The 24,786-nt window shown below is 48.3% G+C and overlaps 1 protein-coding gene and 1 long non-coding RNA gene across 2 annotated transcripts; both read left to right on the top strand.

The window, feature by feature from the left end:
• KCNJ2 (potassium inwardly rectifying channel subfamily J member 2) lies at window positions 1-3,821 on the top strand. Its single transcript, XM_032129269.1, is given in 5 exon segments — window positions 1-934; window positions 936-1,200; window positions 1,203-1,262; window positions 1,265-1,329; window positions 1,332-3,821. Coding segments are annotated over 5 exon segments (1,278 nt in total). The 5' UTR covers window positions 1-172; the 3' UTR covers window positions 1,458-3,821.
• Window positions 3,822-10,753: 6,932 nt separating this feature from the next.
• On the top strand, window positions 10,754-23,804 carry LOC116453682. Its single transcript, XR_004243899.1, has 3 exons — window positions 10,754-10,939; window positions 18,532-20,160; window positions 21,045-23,804. It is a non-coding gene; the product is annotated as an uncharacterized LOC116453682 (long non-coding RNA).
• The last annotated feature ends 982 nt before the right edge of the window (window positions 23,805-24,786 follow it).

Raw genomic sequence — 24,786 nt, 5'->3', positions numbered from 1 at the left:
ATGCCAGAAGACTGTCCTTGGTTGGTCCGAGGGCTTCTGGGGACTCCGGCCTCTGCCCGGTTTTTCCGCGTGTGTGTGTTCCTGTAGAACTTTCAAAACTGTTCTCAAAGGGTTTTGCAGAAACTCAGACTGTTTTCTAAAGCAGAAAGCACCTCAGTCCCCGGCAGTAGTGATGGGCAGCGTGCGAACCAACCGCTACAGCATCGTGTCCTCGGAGGAGGACGGCATGAAGCTGTCCACCATGGCTGTGGCCAACGGCTTCGGCAACGGCAAGGGCAAGGTCCACACCCGGCAGCAGTGCCGGAGCCGCTTCGTCAAGAAGGATGGACACTGCAACGTCCAGTTCATCAACGTGGGCGAGAAGGGACAGCGCTAACCTGGCCGATATCTTCACCCGTGCGTGGACATCCGCTGGAGGTGGATGCTCGTGATCTTCTGCCTGACTTTCATCCTCTCCTGGCTTTTTTTTGGCTGTGTGTTTTGGTTGATTGCGCTGTTGCATGGGGATCTGGAGAACCAAGAGAACAGCAAACCTTGCGTGTCTCAGGTGAGCAGCTTCACCGCAGCCTTCCTGTTCTCCATCGAGACCCAGACCACGATCGGCTACGGCTTCAGGTGTGTCACCGACGAGTGTCCCATCGCCGTGTTCATGGTGGTTTTCCAGTCCATCGTGGGCTGCATCATTGATGCCTTCATCATTGGTGCCGTCATGGCAAAGATGGCTAAGCCAAAAAAGAGGAACGAAACTCTGGTCTTCAGCCACAATGCCGTGGTGGCCATGAGGGACGGGAAGCTGTGCCTGATGTGGCGCGTGGGCAACCTGAGGAAAAGCCACTTGGTGGAGGCGCACGTGCGGGCACAGCTCCTGAAATCCAGGATCACGTCGGAAGGGGAGTACATCCCCCTGGATCAAATAGACATCAACGTGGGGTTTGGACAGCGGCATCGACCGCATCTTCCTGGTCTCCCCCATTACAATAGTGCATGAGATAGACGAGGACAGTCCTTTGTATGACCTGAGCAAACAGGACATGGACAATGCTGACTTTGAGATTGTGGTCATCTTGGAGGGCATGGTGGAGGCCACCGCCATGACCACCCAGTGCCGCAGCTCATATCTGGCAAATGAGATCCTCTGGGGCCACCGCTACGAGCCCGTGCTCTTCGAAGAGAAAAACTACTACAAGGTGGACTACTCGAGGTTCACAAAACGTACGAAGTGCCCAACACACCCATCTGCAGTGCCAGGGACTTAGCGGAGAAGAATACATCCTCTCCAACGCCAACTCCTTTTGCTACGAGAACGAGGTGGCCCTCAGCAGCAAAGAGGGAGGACGAGATCGACTACGGGGGTGCCTGAGAGCATGAGCACAGACACCCACCCGGACATGGAGCACCACAACCAGGCGGGGGTGCCCCTGGAGCCGCGGCCGCTGCGGCGGGAGTCGGAGATATGAACTGGCAGGCTCTGCCTCTCCCGCGTGGTTGGAAGGCAAAAACCCCACCGTGTCCATCGGGCAAAAGGCTCGTTGACCTGAGACGCTGGCCCAGAACAGTTTGCAGACAACGGTATACTGTGGAAGAGTGGTGTGAAGGCAGCAGACCCGAGGAACCCAGGCTGGTTTTAGGGCTGTCCGCAGAGGAGGGACGACAGGAAATGAACTCTAAACACAAAGCAACTAAACATGTCTAAGTATGAACAGAAGGCACATATGTTGTAGAAATAAATTATGTATATATTTTTTTACAAAACTTGAACTTGCAGGCAAGCTTTGGTTGGGTTATTATTATTTTTTTTTCAACTTTTTTCCCAGAATGCTTCTATCTAGGGACAAGAATGTTTTTAATGGCATAACAAAGGCAAGAATCTGCCTTATTAATATTATATAATTATTTTTTGAAAAGCTGCTGCCTAACTACATGAACACAAATGGTTATTTTTTGTTGCAGTGTAGTTTTTATTTTCTCTTGTGTAATTTAAAAGGAAAAACAAAAAAAGTCAGTGTTGAACTTTTTGGGTTGAAAGGCTTGTGATCAGTTCAGAGAGGCCAATGTTGCCAGAAAGTTTAACTCCTTTGAGGCCAGTAGTTGATAGCTAGAATCAATTTCTCTCTTTCCAATTACATAAGGGGCATTATGTAATATCAGGCCAATCAGTAGCCTCCAGCAAAATTATGATTTTTTTGGGGGAGAATTTAATTCTCTGTCTAAAGGAAAAACAAGACAAAAAGATGTGTACACATAGGAAAAAGTACTAAGTTCAAACTACCTAAGTGGATACCAAAGAAAATGCACAGTTTTGCACAGTGGAGTTTATTTAAAAAAAAAAAAAAAGGAAAAAAAAAAAGGAACAGGCTGCTTTAAACAAAAAAAAAAATCAAACCTCAGACACTTTTTTGGTTTTGACTTTTTCTTTCTTTCTTGTTTTTTTTTCTTTTTTTTTTAAGACCTTTATTTTGCACCTTATTTGAAAGGCTTAAAGCTTGGATCTAAAGTGAGCTGGGCCTCCTCCTCTTTCCCCCTGTGCTTCCATGGGGAAATAAAAGCCCTGTTTTCTTGTAGGGAAAAAGCTTGGTTGGGGGAAGCAAACCAGCATCATCTGTGTGTCCTCCCTGGCCTGCCCCAGCTCCTCAGCTCCCAGTGCCGCCGGCATCGGATCCCGGTCCTCAGCTGCTGGGGGCTTTCCCTGAAGCTGCGCCACGGGCACGCTGTGGAGCTGCTGGCTGATGCCAGAGGCTGCTGGGGTTTGGCCGTGGATGAGCCAGGCAGCGGAGAGATCCCCGGGAAGAGGTTTTTGAGGAGGAAGGAAGAGGAGGAAAGGGCCTTGGCAGCACAGCAATTGGGAGTAGCGGAGGGCCGGCAGCATTTTGTGCAAAATGCTTCTCTTCAGCAGGGCAGGGGTGTCAGGAAGGTGGATTTGCATCTCGTGGAGAGAGGGATTCTTTGGGGAGGATGAGGCTGCAAAGGGAGGTTCAGGTTCATCTCCTGCCTCCTCTCCCTGGCAAACCCCAGCTGGGTGGTCAGCAGGTGACACTCACTCGTCACTCATCACCAAGCAGATTTTGCCACCTTCAGCGAAGCTCTGGTGGTGTTTTGGCTCCTTCACCCAAAAGGCTTTAAATTCTCTGTGCCTCTAAGCTCAAGGAGACAGCAAAGCTGTGCTTGGCCCCTGCTCCTGGGGGCGGTGGGGATGGCAATCCCGGACGACTCTTGCAGTATTGGATCACTGTATGCCATTAAAAAACAGCTTGTTCTAGGTCTGATGTCTTCTGCAAATGGATATCTGTGAAGGCCTCTGGCCCCTGCCAGCCCTGCCTGAAAGAAATGCCTGCAATGAACTGTTTCTAATAAGATGCTATCTACAGTGGGTGGGTTGGAAACTGTGGAAATTCCGTGTTGTAAACACAGATTTGGCTCCTGGAGAGGACAGATGATGGAGCAGAAGTGCTGAGGCTGTTTCTGGGGTGGGAGCATGGAAAAGGAAGGGAAGGGTGGACATTTAAAGGTGGTTTGGTCGCAGTTTCTGGGTCAACAGTGGTGGAGACAACGGAGTGCTGCTAGTGCTGCTAATGGTGATGTTCTTGCAAAAAGGAGAAAAACTAAACCAAAGAGTATTCAGTGACACAGAGGGGGCATGAAAACGCAACGGGGAAGGGAGGCTGAGCAGGAGAAAGGGGACCTGATCTCAGATCAGCATCCCCCAGGTGCACAGTGCTCCCACTAAATGATACTTGAGATACTGGAGGGAGAGATGAGAGATGGGGGGGATGGAAAATGCAGGATTTGTCTCATTTCTTCAACACACAAGAAATCCAGAGAGGGAAAAAAAAAAAAAATCCCCTCCCCTTTAACATTTCTGGTGCAGAGGTTTTGGGTTTGGTTTTTTTGTTGTTGTTTTTTTTTTGTTTGTTTGTTTTTCTTCTTGTTTGTTTGTTTTGTTTTTCAAGTCAGTTTTTCAGAAATATTTTTAAAAGTGTACATTTTATAAAGTTTATCAAGTATTTTCATATTTAAAGCCAAATGTAAATAGAAGTCTGTAAAGGAGGACAAGGAGAAGACAACGAAAAGGCCACAAAAAAATCTATCAGTTCAGCTCGGCAGTCTCGGCTCGCTAGGACTAGATGCTACAGGTTAGCATGATTTTTAGCAAATTATTTGCAAGCCTTATAGGATTCCTAATGCTCTGAACTTCTCTTTATTTATTTTTTAAGCATGGACTTTTCATTTGAGAACACGTTCTAGTTACTGGCGTTTTCGAAGAGCTCCCAGAGTGGTGTGGAGGGGGGTGGGTCGAGGTGTAATCCATTGCTAATCTCTGCTTGTTCTTTCTCTCACAACCCTTTGTCTTTGCTGAGGGAATCCCACATTTCAGCCCTGGCTCTGGGAAGCTGCTGGGAAGAGCCCTGCAATGTAGAGCCCGTGGTCCCCTTCTCCTTTTCGCCATCAGTTCTGGGTTTGTAAGCCGCAAATTGGAGGAATCATTTAAAAAATGTTATTTTTAAGGACTAGACAGTGACTGACAGCTTTCCTCCGGTTCCCGTTGATCCTGGGCCAAGCTGATGCTGACTTTAAACTTTAAACTTTAAACTTTAAACTTTAAACTTTAAACTTTAAACTTTAAACTTTAAACTTTAAACTTTAAACTTTAAACTGACAGAGCTCTACCCACAGCCTCCCCCAGGCCTTGGTTCAGCCTCTTTATCCAGGATAAATTGGCTCGCCCGACTCGCACAGAAGCTTTGATCCTGTCTTTTGCTTAGGGGCTGGGGGGGAATATGTTATTTCTGCCCTTCCTGAAATACTTGAATGAGACACATTGTCTGACCCATAATTCTGTGTACAGTGACAGGAGCAGAGGCAGGTGGGGATGGTTCCCTCCCTCCGCCTCTTCTGTGCGAGTTGTCCTGGGTTAAGTGGCCCGGGCAGGAATCCTGACTCATTAGCTGGGGTTAATTACCCTCTCCCAGCCGTGAAACACTTCTTCGTTAGCTGAAGCCCTTGGAAAAGACAAAGGGTTCAGATATTTAATTTGTTCTCTTCGGTCTTCTTTCTCATGATGGATTACAAGGTAAAACTGAGAAGTACTGTAATGTCTTTAATCTCAGCTGCTCACCACCATTGTGAAGTAGAAGGTGCTGCATAGCTGCCACCCCACAGCCCACCAGAAGCTGATTTTTGTAAGGACTTTTTGGCCTGCAGCTCTTGTGAGACGAACAATCTTGGCATCTGACAGTTGTCCATGACTATTTTCCTGTTTGCAGCCTTTTTGTATCGAAGTCTTCCTAATGTACTGCACAAATTGTGGATTGTACAGATTTTTATATATTATGTCTTATTTTATTATTTCTAAATAAATAATGAAAAAAAAAAAAAAAAGAAAAAAAAGATTTGAGGATGAGCTTGGTGTGTGCAGCCCGTGTGTGAATGAGGGGGGAGATGGGTCTGGAGGGGGATATTGAGCTATGTTTGTGGTTGTCTGAGCATAGGCATTGTCTGAAGCACTTGAGGAACAGACAGCTCGTTCCCTGCCTCGACAAAAGGCGGCAGGAAAGGTGATCCCATCCTCATTTCCCGGGGGAGAACACAAACGCAACTTGTACCTGAGGAAAATCTGCCCCAAGCAAAATCAGGACCTTTCTTAAGGTCACACCTGGGCCTGCACAGGCCCAGGTCATTCATTGCCTCTGAGCTGAAATGGAAGAAAAGCTCCAAGTCCGCATAAACCCCAAATCAGGGAAGGGGGGATGAGAACACCCAGAGCATCAGCAAGTGCGTTGGGAGAGTCGGGAAGGGATTAAAAAATCAAGCGGGAAAGTCATCTTGCAATCCCCGTGTGTCGTGTCTGCCTGGAGCATCTCCTCGCTGCGCTGTCCCTGGGCTCAGCTCGGGTCCAAGCGGGCTGGCTGTCACCTCCATCCCTGCCTCCTTTCCCCGAGCCGGTGGCACCGGCACGGCCTTTGTGGGACGGCACGGGGAGGTGCAGCCTTGAGGAGCCACAAAGGGCCGTGAAATCCTCATTTGTCTGGGCTGGAAAGCTCCTTCCCCAGGGCAGATATTGAGGCTGCCGAAGCGTGACTCAGCTCCAAAGCGCTGATCCAACGGGAATCAAACGCTGCTGCCCCGGCTGAGGGAACATTTCAGTGCAGGTTTGACCCCTCTGCTGATTTCCCAACCTTTTTATCAGCCTCTAATGCCATTAAACCGCGGCTCGGCTGGAGCCCTGACCCCGGCGAGTGGGACTCCATTTATAAATTCAAATTTACTTTTCAAATCGAATGGTCTCTTGGAAGGCTTATCATCATAATGACACGGCTGGATTTAGAGGCACAGATTAGCTGCTGCCGCCTGCAGCTGCTCCTTCTCGTGATGCCGAAAGGCAGAGCTGCTCAGTGCCCTGGCCCTGGATGCTCCTGCCGGGACAGGGCTGGGGTCCACTCTCTGCTGCTCTGTCCCTTCCCTAAATCGTGAGCACCCTCTCCTGTCAGTCCCTCTCCTCCTCTGCTCGGGCCGAGTGGAGTCAGCACAAATTAAACAACACCACTGCTGATTTTGGTGGCCAGCAGGGCAAAGACTAAACTTTTCTTCTTCTCTGCATCCAGCCGAGCTTCAGGATGCTCTGCAGCCTCCAAATGTGCTGCCTGAAGCCAGGCAGAGGGAATAAAATGCCACAGAAGTCATGGAGAAGCTGCAGGATGCAGGCAGTGATGCTGCTGGGTGCTCCTGCACTGCAAAGTGTCTGCATGAAGCAACTGGTGCCTCTTTTCCCAGTTTTGTCATCAAAAAGGGCAGAAAAAGGAAAACAATGAAAATTACAGAAAGGTCAAGAAGATAAAAATTAAATACAAGTCTTGAAATGATTTTTTTTTCCTTCTTCCAAACTTTTCACTAAAATACAGATTATTATCCAGCACTGATGTTTTCAGCTTGTTTGAGTGTGCAAATCCAGCATGTCATGTGCACACAAATGCAGTTTAGAGTTTTGGGTGGGCAGGACAGGAAGGGGCTGCAAACACACCTGTTCCAGCGATTTGTGCGTTTTATATAATCCTTTAAAAATAAAAATACTGCCCTTGCCTTTCCCTTCCTTGCTGGCTTGGGCTTAAACCCACAATGGATTTTGTTAAGAAAAAATCTACATTGAGACTTGTACAAATGATATATTCATTAAATTGTGACATCCCTGCTGAATCCCTCTGGTTGGGAAGCTGTGGCAGGATGGGTTGGAAGGGACCTCTGGAGATCCGAGGGTTGGATCCCCTGCTCCTTCCACCTCCCAGCTGTTGCAGATTTCAGGATAACTCAGGAACCAAGGTCTAAACCAGGTCTCATATGACCAAACCTGGCCTAACTCTGGTTATTCCTTGTATCCAGCAGCAGGAGAGAGGTAAATCAGGTAAATCCTGCTCCCTGCTGCTGCTGGAGGTGTGTTGGCTCCTTGGGAAGCAGGAAGGAAGTTGTAGGCTCTTATTTCCCAGGTTGTTTTATTTTGCAAACTTTTTGTAAAGATATCCTGTCAAATTTTTGTCAAAATATCCTGCTGTGCATAAAGTTCATTTGATATGCAAATCAGCTCATTAATGATGCTGCTTTACATGGCTGTGCCTGGGTTTCATGCAGGGACACAGCCCGGGGCTCGCTGGAAACTCCAGCTCCAGCTCTAAATAAAGAACACACCAAACCAGAGGACTGTGAGGTCACCACCTCAGAAATCTCCTGATTATTGAACTTTGAGAAAGACCTGGCTGCTGGTGTTGCCCAGGACTCATAAACTCCAAGATCCTGCTTCCACTGTACTCATTAGTGGCATTAATTGATGTTTCATGGGCTGCCCACGGGAAAGGATGGATTTCTGTAGCTGAGCAACACAGGGTCTTTATGGCAGGGCTTCGTCTCAGCCCAGGGCAGAGAGATTACCCAGAGAAATAACTCTGCTTTAGCTCTGTTCTTGAAGCCTTTTAATATTCTGAAACGGGGCAGTGGCTGTTGCATCCAGGAGGGGTGAATATCACCTTTGAGAAAAGCAGTTCCATCTTTACCCCTGGATTTCTGTGGGATCCTTCCCACACAGAATTCAAGACAGCCCAGAATCCTTTTTTCTTTCATCCTTCTTTTTCATCCTTTCTCCCATGTCGATACTTGCACTGCCTTCACTTCTGCTGGAAAGGTGGAAGCAGATCAAAAGTTGTTATTTGTCTCTGTTTACACCTAAGGCTTTGGTTGCTGCAGGTGACTCAGGATTCCTCTGGGATGGAAACAGAGGGAATTCCGTCCTCCCTTCTGCAGCAGAGTCTGGCAAGAGGTGCCTGTGCTCTGATAAAAACCCCACAGCTAACTGAAGAAGGGGAAGAAAAGCTTTAAAGGAAAAATAAAGTGAACAGAAGCATGGAGCAGCTCAAATGCACACACTGCATTTCAAGAATGACAATTTGAAGGGTTTAGGGGGGAATGCAATGGCACAGCTGGAGAAGGGAAGCAAATAATTCCACGGGAGAAGGCAGAATGTCCCCACTTTTGCCTTGCAGAGGCTGTGCTGGTGGAGATTTGGGCTCCTGGGGTCACGGGGTCCTTGGTCTCCCTTCTCCCTGTTTCTGGCCAGTCCCAGCTCTGCTCCCTTGTGGGAGTCGGGCTCTGGGAGTGGCAGTGGGATACAGAGGCTGTGGATGTCCCCACAGCTCTTCTCCACATGCTGGGCATGGTCACTCCTGTCAGCTAGGAAGCCAAAGGATTAAAAGCAATTAGGGAAGCCCTGATTTATCCTAATTAGAGCCAGTACCGGAGCTCTATTAGAGCATTTATCTCAAACACTCCAAGGCTTTCTCCCAGCTCTCTCTGGAGTTCATTTCTGCCCTTCTCATCCCTCCCTCCTCCTGGTGACACCAGGCTGTGATCTCAGGCCCCTGGTGGCTTTGGTATTTACCTTCAGAGTTGCAACATTCCCGTGTAGCTGGAGTGTGTTGGCATTTGCAATATTTACAGCTCGTTAAGGGCTGTGATGAAATCCTGCTGCATCCCTGCCCTGGGTGTTTAACGAGCCAGGGCCGCCAGGATTGAGGGGCCTGTCCCTTGGCATCGTATCTGACAGATTTTCCGAGGAATTAACTGCAGGTATGCACTGACTAAACATCTTCAGAACCTCTGGACAAACAGCCTATGCAAGATTCATGAATCCATGCGAATCAGAATCAGATCTGTCAGCCCAGCTCCCACAGGAATCCCCGGACCTCAGCATGTTGTGACAGTTCTGCTGAGGCAAAGCCGGAGCTTTCCGAGCGGATAATGAGAGCGCTTTCATCCCCAGTGGCCTTACCAGGGATCCATCCTCCTGCTCAGAACCGTGCTCTCATCAGGCAGAAATTAAACCGTGGGGAGAGAGCAGGGAAAAGCAATGGGAGCAGCATTTGCATGTCTTGTCCCTCCTTTCCATCCTCTGCGGGAAACGTTTGGTGCTGCCCCGTCACTGCTCCAGAAGTGATTAAACAGTGCTGGTGTATCCTGGGTTTTCACACTTGGACATTCTGTTCCACATGAAAGCCATTTGCATGTGTTTGAGATGTCATTAACTGGGTAGTGCTTGAGAGCCTCACACACTCCAAGGCTGGCAGGTTTCCTTCCATGGATATTTTCATGTCACTGGGAAGATTGGTTTGGATGGGGGTTATTGCTGGTGGGTGCTCAAGAGGAAACTTCCCAGCATTTCTGCAGGTGGCTTTATCTACTCTAAAGGCTCGTGGAGCTTTGCTGACACCCAGGTCATCATCCGAGGAGCTGTAAGCCCTGGGAATGCCTGTGACTGGAGCATTTGGGATCCCCCTCCTGCCGCTCATCCCCCTCCTGCTGCTCATCCCCCTCCTGCTCTGCCCCCAGCACAGGAAGGACATGGAGAGAGTCCAGAGCAGGTGCAAGGACGACCAGAGGGATGGAGAACCTCTCCTATGAGGAAAGGCTGAGAGTTGGGATTGCTCAGCCTGAGGAAGAGAAGGCTCCTGGGTGATTTTATTGTGGATTTTCAGTACCTGAAGGGACTCCAGTAGAGCTGGAGAGGGATGAGGGACAGGACACAGGGAATGGCTTCCCACTGCCAGAAGGCAGGGATGGATGGGATACTGGGAAGGAATTGGGAGGGTGGGCAGGCCCTGGCACAGGGTGCCCAGAGCAGCTGTGGCTGCCCCTGGATCCCTGGCAGTGCCCAAGGCCAGGCTGGATGAGGCTTGGAGCAGCCTGGGACAGTGGGAGGTCATATTTAAGATCATATTTAAGGTCCCTTCCAACCCAAACCGTTCTGTGACTATTCCCAGCAGAGCTGTGAGAGTCCACGAGTTACCCAGAAAGGAGCCCTGCACTGTGAGATTTGTGCCAAAAACCACCCACATTCCACTGCAATCCCTGCCCGCCCTCAGCACGAGACACGCTCAGCCCATTCCAGCGGGGTAGATTTTGTCTCAGATAGATGACCATGTTCCTTCCCTGAAGTTTGTCTCCTCCACACATCACAAAACGTTAACAAATAGACATCATCTATGCCCTGGGGAGCACAGCAAACTGCTTTCTTTTTCTTGGCTGGCTCAGCTCGTGTTGGAGTTGTGGGACTTTTCATCTCTGTACTTGGAGGAGCAGAGTAAAAGTAGTTTGATAAATTGTGGAAAAATAACTCGCTGGCTTTCCTCAGAACCTCTCCTCTGCAGCTCCTCCTCTCGCTGTACTCCTTCCAGCACCCCAGAATTCCCTGCCTCCGTGCATGTTATGGCACCTTTGGGATGTGTTAGTCATAAGAATGAAGCTACTGGTGCTTTGCAGGCATATTTTAACTCTGGCTCTGGCAGGAGAGCTCTGACACAGCCCTGCTGTCGGCACGTCTGGGGAGCGTTTGCTTGCCGATGCCTCCTGAGATTCCAGACTGCTCCAAAAATAAAAGGGAAACGGCCAATTTTTATTTCCTCAGGTATGCTGGAGGTCCTTCTGTCGTTCTTTGGTGGTGGTGAGGGCTCTGGGGCGCGGGGTGAAGGTGGATGGCGGCAGCAGAGGTGGCTCCAACAGGAGCTTTGTGCTGTCATGCCCAGCTCCAGTTCTGTCCTTTCTCCTCTGAGCAGCGTCACCGAAGCTGGGGGGACTTTCCTTTTCTCTCTTGAGCCCCTGAGGGTTCTTTTCCGCACTGGGAGAATTCGCATTCGTCCTTTCAGCCTGGGGATCTCCAGGCTGCTCTGCCCTGGCCCCTTGGCACCGTGGATGCTCCATGGGATCCTCCCGTTCCCTGGGACCCAGAGCCTCCCGAGGCTGAGCAGAGGCAGCTCCAGGAGGCTGCAGCGGCATCAGGAGGCACCGAATCACCTCTGTGATGGTGCCCTGTGTGCAGCAGAGCCAATCTGGGCTTGGGCTGAGCCTAAATTTGCTTTCTTTGAATTCATTTGGATCTCAGGACTCGTCTGTAATTGCAGGTAATTAACTTCTCCTCTCAGGGCAGCTGATAAGTGAGAGCTTCCCTGACTTTCTGGACATTTGCTCCCAGGGGCAGGAGTCCTGTCAGGCTCTTTTCATCTCAAATGGAGCAATCTGGAGCAATTTCAGCAAATATTCACAAAAGTGAGGTCAAACCAAACAGTCTGACTGTCTGCTTTTGCATATAAATGTAGAATTCCTGGTTTATCCCAGCAGGTTTGGTGCCAGCCTTGGTTTGGAAAACTTTTCCTGGGCATTTTAGGCCCAGTTCAGTAACCAGCAGCGAAGGGTCAAAAATTATCTGATATTCTTATCAAATATTTTCCACCTTTTTTTTTATAAAGCAGTGCATTGTCCAGCAGCAGAAGGCCAGGAAGACTTAAAATCCCAAAGGATTTAAATTAAAATACTCAAGTATTACAGGGATATTCAGACCTTTCATGCTCAGAGTGATTTCTTATTATTTTTCACATAACCACGTGCGTATTACTGATATTATGGAAAAAAAGGGGACAAAAATGGTGCGAAGGAAAATTTTTCCAGCCTGTCCATGTTAAATATTCTCACAGAGAAGAGGCTGTGGCACAGAGAACCAGCTTTTAAATATTTCTCTCCCTCACACCGAGATCTGGGGGACAAAAATACATTAAACCAGCAAAGTGCAGTGGTTGGAAAAGGTTTTGTTGAATGAAATGTCATTTTTTTTTTTGTTTTCCCCTCAGGGAACCATAAGAAAATTTTTCTTTCTGAGCATATCTCCAGCTGAAATGAGCTCCAGCAGTGGTCACAACCTGCCGTAAAAATGCCATGTGCAAGAGAATATATTTAATATTGGGCAAGCAGAATAGAATGATACGATCTGTTTGGGGTTTGAAGGTAAATGTTTAGACTTTTTTCCCCTTTGAAATAATCTGGGAGAGATGCTGGTTGGCTCAGTGGGAAATGAAATCACGGAGGATTTATGCCATTAATGACAGGCTATGATGTCAAAGACATCTGGCCCGTGGCCATAACCTTTTGTGTGGCTCTGGTTGACTCTGATAAATAAACAGCCCCGCTCAGCTGCTGCCTGCAGAGGAGTCCCCAGCACTTGGGAGCCCTGAAACTTAAAAAGATCGAGGTAAAATTATGGGGGAAGGAGCTTTTTCCCCTCAGGATCTCTGGGTTCTGCAGCAGGGCTTGGTTAATGTCTAAAGCAACAACACCCAAACTGATCTGACTTTCGGAGCCTCTGCAGGCTCCTGTTGATTTGTAATTAATCAAAGTCCCAGGCACATGGTCAGTAGTGTCCATCACCACGGGTTTTGCTCCTCCTGCCCCATTTGTGGTATCAAAAGCAGATTGGGTTGGATTTTAGAGTCACTCCAGCAGCACCCAGCCTTGGCACAGGTGGAGGCAGTGCCAGGGCAGTGCCCAGGCTGGAAGAGCACTGCAAATCCCACTGCAGAGGGACAGGGAATACCTGACACCTGTGTACCTCTGGTGTGCTCCCTACCTGTGCCCTCGAGGCACTCACAGCCACAATTCCAATCGCATCTGGGCAGAAAATGCCCAGGATTTGCCTGCAGCCAGTTCAGCTCCGTGCTGTTACTGGTGCCATTTTTCTCTCCACACAGAGCTCTTTTCCTTGGGAGTTTTGTCCCTGGGGGTTGTGTTGCTGATGGTTCTCCAGGTGCCAGTCCCTCAGCTGTGCCACTGACTGACTGCCACCCATCTAAATGCCACCCCGGAAGGATGCAGGGCCTTCGGTGACCACAACCAGCAGCACCCCAGTGGTCAGGGGGTCTGCGAAGGTCTGAGCTGAGCTCTGTGTCCTGCAGGGGTTTGGCCCCTGAACCCCTGGTGATTCCAGCAGATCCCACCTGTGCCGTGTGATCCAGCACCAGTCCAGCCCTGGGATTTGGGTGAGGACCTGGCAGGACTGTGCAGCTCCCAGGGCCAGAGGGTTTGCCTGGAAGGTGGCTCAGGACTGCTGGAACAGCTCTGCAGAAACCCTGGTGGCCAGAGGGGCGTGAACAGCCTGAAGGGTCGTGCCAGAGCTCAGCCACAGCCACTGCCACCAGGACTTAAAACATTTTCCCTTCTCCCCTTTTCTTCCACTGAACAAAGCAAAGAAAAACATCAAGAAGGCAGAAAATGTTTTTTTGGGTCTGTGCATCCTCAGGAGGACCCAAAACCCATCCCTTCTATGACCTGCCAGCTGCCAACCTCCCCAGGGAAACCTGGTTTGGTGGAATCACAGAGTCATGGAATGGTTTGGGTTGGAAGGGACCTTAAAGCTCAGTCATTAAAAGGCATCCCCCTGATTCAGGGTCTGGTTTTCCCTTTTCTTGCTCTCCTGGTACCTGTTTTCCATCCCTTTCCTGTCTCTGACCACAGGCAGTTGGACTTTGAGTCTTTAATGTCACGGAGTGACTTTGGCACAACTCTCAGTGCCTGTCTGGGGCTCAGAGGGCTCCAAACCAAGAGCCTGGAGCAGGAATGGGTCAGGTCCCTTTGTCCTGGCCAGGAGCACACTGCCCTGCCTGGTGTCCTACTTACATACTGCTCTTAATTAGCTCACAGCACTAATTAGCACCAATGTGCAAAATCTAGCAGAACATTGAGCAGAAAACATCTCGATTTGGGCAGATTCATACCCTGTGAATATTATTTCTCTTTAATTTCAAGTCCCTTCAGCAGAAACCTCTTCTCCCCCAGGAGTGGAGTCTCCTGGGCAGGGTTACAGAGTAGAATAAGAAAAGAACTTTAACCCACGCTGTAAACCATACATTAATATTGAATAAGCCCCTGCCTTCTTTCAACACAAATAAAATATTACTGCTCTCCAAGCTGAAATATGTTTAAATGGAGCAAAGATTTCTATTTTTCCAAAACAAACAGTCTTCAAGTGAGGTCCTTTTGCAATTATTTTAGAGATCTCTTTGTGGATTGGACGGGGGCCTAAATATAATGTTGCAGATTGTAAGCTCTGACAGCAACAATAATTACAGTGCTGTAATTATTGCAGCTTAAGCACCCCACTTTCCTCTGGGTATCAGGACTCCCTTTTTCACCTTGATGTTTAGAGCATTTTAATGTATTCTGGTGGAACATTTAAGCCTCAATCACCAGCTCCTCTGGAAAATACACTCTCATATTTTTAGGACTGGAAAAGGACAGAGGGAACTTGTTTCTCCCTATTAAAGTGATAATAAGTGTCTCTGCTAATCAAGGGGGGAGGGAGAGGAAGAAAGGGAATAATGTGGCAGTTTTAATGATCCAATTATGTCACAAAACGAGAATGTGAAGGGTGAAACACAATCACCAAAGTGCGGAGCTGCTCCGACATCCGACAGCGTTGAAGGTGCCAGAGCTGCTCAGTCCTGGGGCAGGTGGATGCAAGGTCCCAACCCAATCCAGCCACAACCTCCAGCCTGGCACAGCCAGTCCTGGTCCCTTTTTTGACCTGAATCAGCCCTCAGCAAGATCTGTGGCCAACATCGATGCTCTCTGCAGTAAAACTTCCAGAGAAGCTGTGGCTGCCCCATCCCTGGAATGTCCAAGGCCAGGCTTGGAGCACCCTGGGATAATGGAAGGTGTCCCTGCCCACGACAGGGGTGGGGCTGATGGGCTTTAAGGTCCTTTCCAACTCAAACTGCTCCGTGATTCTGTGATTTTAATCGATAATTTTATCTCTCATCCCTCCCTGCCAGTGGGGAAATCGAATCCTGTGAGCTGCGGCGCCGAGGAAGCAGCAGAGAGGAGCCAGGGCTGTTTGCTGCACATTTGGTTGCAGTCCAGTGTTGCTCCAGAAGAAATTAAGATGTAATATTGGTCATTTGAATAATTTTTTCATTAATTTTTGGGGATGTTTCAAGGCTCCTTAAATGAGAGGCCCTGAGACATGCTGAGCCAGGAGGGACGAGGCATTGGTGGATGTGAGGGAACATCGTATGATTTCCACTGCTCTGTGCCACAGACTGGAAGGGGAAAATAAATACCCTGGTAGCTGAGATAATCCTGGTGGAACAATCCTGTAATATCTGCTGAAAGCTGTGTGCACGACTGGATTGGGAACTTCCAAATGGGAACATTTCCAGTGTGTGCAGGGGCTCACCTCTGATTTAAATTCCCTTAATTCTACCCTTGAAGTTCCTAGTCCTTTGCACTTAAAAAGGCAGAACTGCTTATTGTTTGTGTTTGGGAAAGGAGACAAGATCTTTAAGTCTCAAAATGTGCCTTTTTTCCATTTTTTTTCCCTCAGAAAAATGTAATTGCACACAAACCCCTCTAAACAATTCTCCTTGGCTGCCTGAAGAGTCCCTTGGCTGAATTGTAAATCACTATGAAGTACACCAAAATAAAAAAAAATAGCAAGATCAGGGCATAAATGAGGTTTGGAGCTGTCTGGTCTGGGGTTCTGTGAGGTAATTAAATCAAGGAGACTTTCTGATCTATAGAAGGGTCAATGTAGCAGGGCAGTGCTTTGAACCATGGGCTCGTTAAGGCACAATTGCCTTCTTTGCTGCCCGGATTGTTTATAACAGAGGGCTTATTTCGGAGCAGTCAATAACTGGAGAGCATAAATCACAGACCAGGGGGAGTTATTCCCACTTCATGGGCCAGATCCTCGGCTGGTATAAATCCCTGCTGCCCTAGTGATGTCACCTCAGTGCTTTATTTACACAATGCCAAGTTCTGGCTCATGCTGTTCCCCTTGGATTGGCTTTTATTGACTCGTGTAGGCATGGATTTTCACGGATGGAATGAAGGTGGGGATCATTGGGGTAGGTGAAAAGGAATTTTGTCAAGTCTGACAAAATTCTCTTCCTACTGCCTTCATTTTATTAAAAAAAAAAGAGTTACTATCTGAATTCTTGTCACTCAGAACCATTTCCCGAAATCCCACCGTGGTCACTCGGAACATTCACTTTTCCTAAATATTCCTGTTGGGTTTTGGGTGATTTAATGGTACTGGTTCTAGATTTTAATTCAGTTCAGAAAGGACATCCTCAGGCTCAGCACTGGCAGGGCAGGGATGGCAGCACAGCCCTGGTCCAGCTTTCTGCAGAGGGATGTGCCCAGCATTTTGGGAATGTCTAAGTCTGGCTTTCCATGGGATTGCAGCACCAGGGTTCCAGCTCTGCTCCTTGGGACCCTTCCTGTTCCCCTGGGTAATGTGGGGTTCAGCCAGATCACTGACAGATGGATTTCCAAAATCTCCCTCAAAGCTGAAGATACATCTCCATGAATCTCTTTGAAAACTGAAGATGAATCTCCAAAAACCTCCTCCAAAGCTGGAGATCAGCTCCAACCACCTGAGTGCTGGGCCGGTGCTGCATATGGCTGGAAAATCTCCTGCCACAGCCGAGGTGAGCCCAAGATCTGCTTTAAACTCAGCTTTAAACCCCTGCACCACCAGTGTCCAATCTCCCCTGCCCCAAGCACTGAGCCAGCCCAGCTTTGCTCCCCTCAATCCCACCTCATCCTCCAACCCAACCTTGTTACTAAGAACTAATTAAACACACTGAAGGTCTTTCCCAGTGTTGTTGCAGTGGTTGCTGGGAGCAGAGCTGGTGTGAAGTCATTCTTGTGCCCTGTTTCATCACGCTGATGTCGGGGCTGCTGTCAGCACTGGCAGGGTGGTGTTTATGGAGCTGGAGATCGATATTAAATACTGGATTTAGGATCCATTGGCAGAGCTGCAGCTCGGACTATGTTTGACCTTCTTGGGCTGACAGGGAGCCAGAGGGGTTTTTCCATGGCATTTTAAGTTAAAGAAGTTTCCGCTGCCTGGCTTTCTCCTCTCCCTCCACCCTATCACAGTGACAACGCTCGTTGGAAATCATAAAAAGAGATTTCTCGGAGGAAATAATAAAAATTTATGAAAGAAATCCCCAGAGAACAAAACAAACCAGCAGAGAGACTGAGCACGAGGAAACAGCCAAGGAATAATGTGAAAAATTGATGAGCAGAGCTGCAGATACTGGAAAACAATAAACAAGCAGAATCTGCTTAACTGGGGCTGATTGTAATGTTATTTCTCTGGGTGGAAAACACTGAGTTTTATATCCATGCAGGATTTTGGCACTCGCACAATGGTGTGTCCAGGCATTTCAGCTCTCTGCTGTTCTCTTTGAAACACACAAAAATTATGTCCACTGTTTTTTCCATGAAAAATTACCGGCGTTTTATTCCAAGCTGTGTCACAAATCAGAGCTGTCACTGCAGCGAGGGTGAAACATTCGCCGGCTCTCATCGCTGTCCTCCTCCCCCTGCTCTCAGGGGAGGGAGGAACATATGTGTTTGAGAACAAATAGTCATAATTGGTGGTGTTTAAATGCCATTCTCTGGCAGAATAAACCTGTACCTGTGAGGAAAAGCAGAGGAGAGAGGATCTGCAGGAACAGGGAACTGCATCAGGACAAATATTTGCATCCCAGCCCTGGGAGGCTTCTCTTCCTTTCCCTCTGCTTCTCCTCCAGCCTCTGCCCATCCACCAAACTCAGCTCTTGGGCTGGACAAGGCAGATTTTTATTCCCCACCCTGTTTAAGATGACACCTAAACTTCATCTCATGTGATGCTCCTGGTTGCTGCCACATCATAAAACCTCCCAAAATGCTGATTTGTTTCTCAAAGCAAATGGAAGCCTGGAAATTTCCCTGCTGATGCTTTGATGATTTATAAACACACAGCCCACACCCCATCCCCATATATTTGCTGTCTTCACCTATCTGTAAATCCATCACCTTCACTAACCCAGCTTTTCCCACCAACTTCCTCCAAGCAATGTGGAAGCCTCAGACCCTCAGAGGTGGCAGCAGTTCTTCCTGAACCCGCGATGGCACTTTCTCTGCACGTCCTCTTAACCCAGAGATCTTTCTTATGCTCCTAATCTTCCTGAAGCCATCAATTCTTATCCAAAGCTGCTTAAGCACTTTGGGGAGGAACGTTCATTTCCAGGCAATATGTGCCCAACCCCGGCCCACGGCTGCTTTGCAAGAGGAGCTGCCCATAATCCGGAATAAAATTAAACCTTAATCACCGTGTTCTGAGGGAAAGATTTGTCACTGCCCAGCAAAGAGGGATCTTAATGGAGACGTTGGTCCTTGCAGGGCACAAATCCATTTGGATCCGCTGGTTTAAAGGGATGTGCAGCTGTGTGCAGGAATGGGGGATTTCCCCCTCTGAAGCAGCGTGGTGCTGTTAAGACAGTTTTGTATATTTACATATAAGCACTGGAGAGCCTTAAAAATGGAGATATAATTATATCTAACTGTCTGAATGCCATTAAATCAGCAGGACGTGGAGCGTTCACCTCAGTGCCAGGAGCTGCTGCTGCAGGGCAGCCTCATCCCTGTTTGTACGAATGGACCTGCAGATGAATGAAATCTCATTTTCCTGCTGTGACACCATGACAGAGGTCAGAAATCAACCCAGGTCTCCTGAGCCGCCGCCCCTGAGCACGAACCACAAAGATTCTTTCGCCCTCTCCATTTCTCAACTGCTGGTAATTACACTTAGAAAAGCTCTGGAAGCCAAAACAAACAAGGGAGATGTTTCCAGTGAGCTTTCAGTTTGTTACGAGTCCTTCCAAGAGGGTTTTGTGCACGAGGCAATGCAGAAAGTTCTCACATTGCTGAGCCTTCTCCTCGTGTCTCTGTGCCAGGCGTTTGCGTCCGAGCTGACATCGCCCTCCTTGGATGGGATGTTTTCTCCCTCTCATACGATGGGAAAAACAAATTCCAGGCTGAATCAGGACTCAGCCAACGTGATCTGGATTGGTTTCAAAGGACAAGGAATTTGGTCACTCAGGACCTACCTCAGAACCGACTGGAAGTAATTTTATGCATTTTTTTTATTCCCTGCCACGTTACAAAGAGTGACCTCATGGGCAGAGCACTCATGGGTGACAGCAAATGTCCACAGATTTCGTATTCATTATATTTAATTTTAAATACAACCAGTGGGGAGGAAAAAAATAGGCATTGATTGGATTTTTCTATGCTACATAATATTTTCACGGATTAGAAAATTCCAGCACCTCCTCGCTCTGCACTGAGTCATTGGAATGTGCTTATCACAGGTGAATCTATTGGAGAAAATCATCTGTATTGCCTTTTTTTTTCCTTGGAGCCTGTTCGTCCATGATCTCATGGGGCTTCCCAAGAGTTGGCTGAAGTCTGGGCACTGTGTCCCTCTAATTAGTGATAAAATCTCACCTGGCACCGCATTTTACCATCAGCACAAGTTATCTGGGAGATCTCATTCAAGAGAAACCTGTGGGAATGTTTCAATCCTGTTATTGACTTTTCTTCCCAAGCTTTGTAATTAATTCCCTCTGCCCCGGGCGGGCTGGATTAGCGGGGACAGATGAGCTGGGCTCTGGCACAAACGCCTGTGTCCGTCTGTGTGTCCCTGCCCCACCACTGGTGACTCTCCCTTTGCTTCCAGAGTCTGATAAAACCATGGAGATGTAAAAGTAACACATGGTGATGTTTAAAATTAATTAAAAACTAAGGATGCTCCAGCCCACAGGAGCAGGGCAAGGTGGGAGGCACCCATTTGCCTTTTAATTCCCTGTCTTCAAACCTCACGGATTTCTAGGAATAAAGCATCTCATATCATTCTCCAACTTGGAACTCTACAGGGTGAAAGACACGACAGACCCTGAAGAATTCCTTTGATGAGACATTGACTTCCAAGGCAGCGATTTTTTATAAGAGTTTGGGCCAACGGTGCAGGTAACAGTGGTGGGATTTCTGCTTGGCTTTGAGACCAGCGAGTTCATTCCGGCAATTGGGATTTAAGCCTAGAATTCCTCTTGAAAAGGACCAGTGGCTTTGGGAGATCCTGTAAGGAAAATCTGGCTGCAGGGTTTGGTGCTCAGTGTCCAGTGGGTGCCAACCCCAACTCAACAGGGTGCTGTAACTGCAGATCACATGCTGTGGCAGAAAGCCCTTGTAAAACTGGATTAGGGATGAATTCAACCTTCTAGGACAAAATCTAGACAGGCTGATGCCCAGCCTACAGACCGTGTTTTACCTCAGAAATTACACCCTGATGAGGTGTGGAGGTGACTCAGACCCCAAGGGGTACAAACACAAGCTCACCCTGACCCACCAGCGTTTTGGGGAGCAGGTAGAGCTGGACCTCAGCCAAAGCCTGGGGACGCACACATCAACATTCCAGGCTCCCTCTGCTGAAGTCAGCTGGCAAATGGGGGTTTAGTGCTGGCCAAACCCGGTTTTAGCTGCCTCTCTGGAGAGATTAGGTAGAGCTGCTGGAAAATGAACACTGACCCACTCAAGTTTATGTTTTAAAGCTAAATTGAGCAGATGATTTTATTATCTGACTACAAACCAGTCCAACCCACATGAAGAGAAGTCTGGAGCACCAAGCAAACATCTCCTGGCCAACATGGCACTGCTATCAGGGGAGATTTCCAGCAACCTCTGTCACAAGTTGCAAGATGTTTATGAGAATCAAAGAGAGTTTGAAATGACATGACATTTAATTTTTTAAGGCAGTAATTGCCTATTTCCTTACCAAAATTAGAAACAGCAAATGTTTTGTAAAGCCCTCCCTCCAGCAACCTCTACTGTGATTCAGATTCTTTTCTTTACAGCTGAGGCATCGATCCCTTTTCCAAGAGAAGCCTGGGATGGGCTTGTACCCCTTGAGCTCAGCTCAAATTCATCACAGGCAGTGCCAGGGGGGCAGTGCCAGCTCTGTGCTGCTGCAGGAGCCAGGTGAATGTGCCTGCAAGGGAATGTCTGAGGCAGCTGCGAGGGGTAAGTTTCATCTCCTCAGTCCTCAAGGAGAAAACAACTTTGCTCGCCATCCCAGTCCTCCTGGAAGCTGCTCTGCTTAAAAATTAAAGGATGGAAATGGGTTTTCTTGTGAGGTTTGTTCTGTTTCACCACTCAAGCTGAAGGTGAAGAATTGTTGGTTCAAATATGGTTCAAATTTGTGGGGATATAGAGAGAGAATTATGGAACGGTTTGGGTGGGAAGGGACGTCAGAGAACATCCAGTTCCACAGGGACATCTTCCACCATGCCAGGTGGCTCCAAGCCCCATCCGAGCTGGCCTTGGACACTTGGGATGGGGCCTCCATCTGTGGGATGGACATGACTTATGGCTAAAGTTTTAATTAGCACAATTATCCTTTGATGAATGAGTGTTGCTGAGCTGACATCAATTATGTCTCCCTTCAACCCCTTTTTGCCACATGCCCCAGCTACAAATATTTGCAAAATGCCTCAGAAACTCCTAGAAATGGTTGTACCTCAGTTAATGAGAAATTCCAGAGTCCTGCAAAAAATCATGCTTGGAATGCAAACTCAAACTACCAGGCAAGGCAAACGAGGGATCCTTATTCTCACAAGAGGTTCACGGAGTGCTCTGTGCTCCAGGGATCTTGCTGTACCTTCCGAGGGTTCAGAAGGACATGAAATTATCTTGCCCCAGACAGGGATTGTGGAACCCTCCAGTGCCTGCAGCATAAACCTGGGTAAATGCTGGGAGACAAAATTAATTGCGATAAGGGCAGGAGCTGCAGATCCTGGTGACAGGAGTGAACACAGGAATAAATCTTGTGTCTTCCTCTGAATGGGATCAGAGTCCTCGCCAGAGCAGTTCTTGGAGGACTTCATTTCAGAGGAAAGTGTTGCTACTGCTGAAAATACCACAATAGAGTTAATTCCAGGGTATTCCTGGCGGATGGTGACTGAAACCAGAGGCAGCTTTAAAACGAGGTGAAAATTAAAGTATTACACTGAGTGTGGCAACGTGGTTACATCCTTTTCTTCTGCTGCTGGACCACCAGTATCCCACCCTTTTACCATTATTATGCCTTTAAACAGTACTTTTTTCCTCTCACATTTCTTTAGCCCACTGATCTGCTTTGTCCAGGTCATTTTAAAGTTTCTGTCTTCCTCTTTTTGCCTTTTGTGGGCTCTCCAAATTTGGAAAATTGTGATCAGGGCTGAAATTACAATGAAGAAAATTACCCCAGTGGTCTCACAGCTTTGCTAAGGACACTGTGCACATGAAGAATTCCTGTAATTCTGGGATCTGGCATCGCTCCATGAGGTGAATCCCTTTTGGTGGCTGTCAGATATTGCTGCATATTGGACTCAAAAGCTGTTTCCAGCAGAACACAGGGGGAAAATGAGAAATACCTCACTGTGGAGCACCTGGAGTGCTGACTGTCCCATCTCGTCTCTCCCTGCTGTGAATCCTCACGCTGGACACAGATGGATTCCAAATCCCTAATCCATGGAAGCCTGTGTCTCACGGAAGGGGTCATTTAGCAGGAGAAAGAGGCTCTTCCAGCATCTCCTGTGACAGCCACAAGCACGTGGGGACAATCCTTAATGTGTCCCCAAAGGCACAGGTGTCACGCAGGGAGGGACAGCTGCCTTTGGGCAGGGCTGCCACCAACACATCTGGCCTAAAATCTGCATCGATTCTTGCAGCAGCTGAATTAAATTCCACCCCTCAAATCCCTGCGGAGGCTTTTAGGGCAGGAAAACATCGGGTGGCCAGAGGGTCTCGTTACACCTTGTGACAGGGAGCAGGCCCTGAGCCACGGCTGGAGCCCAGTTCCAGCTCCTCGGGGCCTGTCTCTGTTCTGGCTTTGCTCCGTGGGCACTGGGTAATTCCCACCCTCCCCATCTCAGGCTTTTCAAGGATTTGTGGCGCTGGCATGTGGCACATCCTCCCCATGGAGGACTGGCGGAGCGGGCAGGATGGAGCAGGTATGATACTGGATATTAATTCCCATGGAAGCCCTGATGGGGAAACAGATGCCAGAGCAAAGGGAGAATCATCCAGCACTTGTGCTGTGAGTAGGGAGCACTGCTCGGGATGAAGGTTTCCCGGGATGAGATCATCAGTGCTCTTTGGGGAACGCCTTGTTGTGCCCACAGGAGTTCTGTGGCAAGAAAAAATGATGCCTCTTCAAGGAAAAGTGCGAAAAGATTTTTACCAGTTGCCAGCTGAAAAACCAGTGGAACATCTGAGTATTTGTCTCTTGGTTTTGCAGCTCTATCAAGACCAGCAAAACCACAACGGGGCTGGGCTTGATTTGCCCTGCTGCCTTTTGAGCCATTTGGTGTTTTCTAAATTCCTCCCTCTCTCATTTGTCATGTCTGCTGTGACTTCCCAGCAGGCAGCAGGCACAAGGTACACGCTGAGTGATCATCCTGTCGGGTTTTCCACATCTGACACTCAAAAATAAAAATATGTGGAGGGGAAAGAACCATTTGCTGCGAGTGATAACGGCTCTGCCGGTGGCTGCCCCGGGACATCGCTGACGTGGGGACGCTGGGGACGACACACGTGGGCACACAGGGAAACGGGAGGTGTGGTGGCCGTGGAGCACTGGGGGCAGAAGGGATGGGACATGGAAAATCAGGGGCAGGGCAGGAACAGGGCACAAGGCTCTGTGGATCAGTCTGGGGCTGTCCTGGCAAACCTGGCCTGGGTTTCAAGTCGCCCTCAACTGATTTATGGGCTGGATGCAGACCTATAAATCCTGCACGGATTCTGCAATGGGGCTCTCTGGGAATCTCCAGCTGAGCTTTTTCCTGCTTTTTCTGAGACTCACATAAATACAAACCAAAAGCCTCAACCCAAATTCTGCCAAATCAGGGGGAATGTGCCAAAGTAGAGTGTTTTTAATGGTCTTTCCTCGTTTTGTGGCTTATGGGATGGGCACTGGGGGGCTAAGCAATAAATAAAGGAATACAGACAGTGTTTTGTGAACTCTGGGCATGACCTTTTCCACGAGGTGAAGTTATTGTGTGAGGCTTTCCTGTCTGAATGGGAAGGGACAGCACAATAAATGATCCCTCAGCAAGTGCTGACAACTCAATCACAAGGGTAGGGACTAATTTCAAGGTCCAGCCAAACTGAAATTGCTGCTGAGCCACAGCTGGATATGAGGCGTCCCTTGGGCTGGGAGGGCATCAGCAGCCCAGAAAAAGGCAGTCACTATAAAGGTTAAAAAACCTCATCTATTTAACGTCAGAGGATAAGTGAGCTCTAGATAGAGAGACCCAGAACGATTTATTGCCCTTAAAATCTGTTTTGTCTGAAAAGTATCTTTTTTTCCCCTAAATAAAAGTGTCTCTTATAAATAAACATGGCTTGGATAAGGCCCTTTGCTGGACAGCAGCATCAGAAAGCAGAGAGCCACAGGCAGGGAAAAAAGGTCCGGCTTGCTGAAGTGATGGGCATAAATTTCCCTGAAAAGGGGCAAACAGGGTAATTTCTCCCCAAAATTCAGGATGCAGAGCCGGGATGAAGCTGGGCAGCGCTGGGGCAGGTGCTCCTGGCTCCAGCGAAGCAGCAGCAGCTGGA

This window comes from Corvus moneduloides, chromosome 19 (assembly GCF_009650955.1).
Source record: "Corvus moneduloides isolate bCorMon1 chromosome 19, bCorMon1.pri, whole genome shotgun sequence".
NCBI lineage: Eukaryota > Metazoa > Chordata > Aves > Passeriformes > Corvidae > Corvus > Corvus moneduloides.
This window is presented reverse-complemented; position numbering and strand designations above follow the sequence as displayed.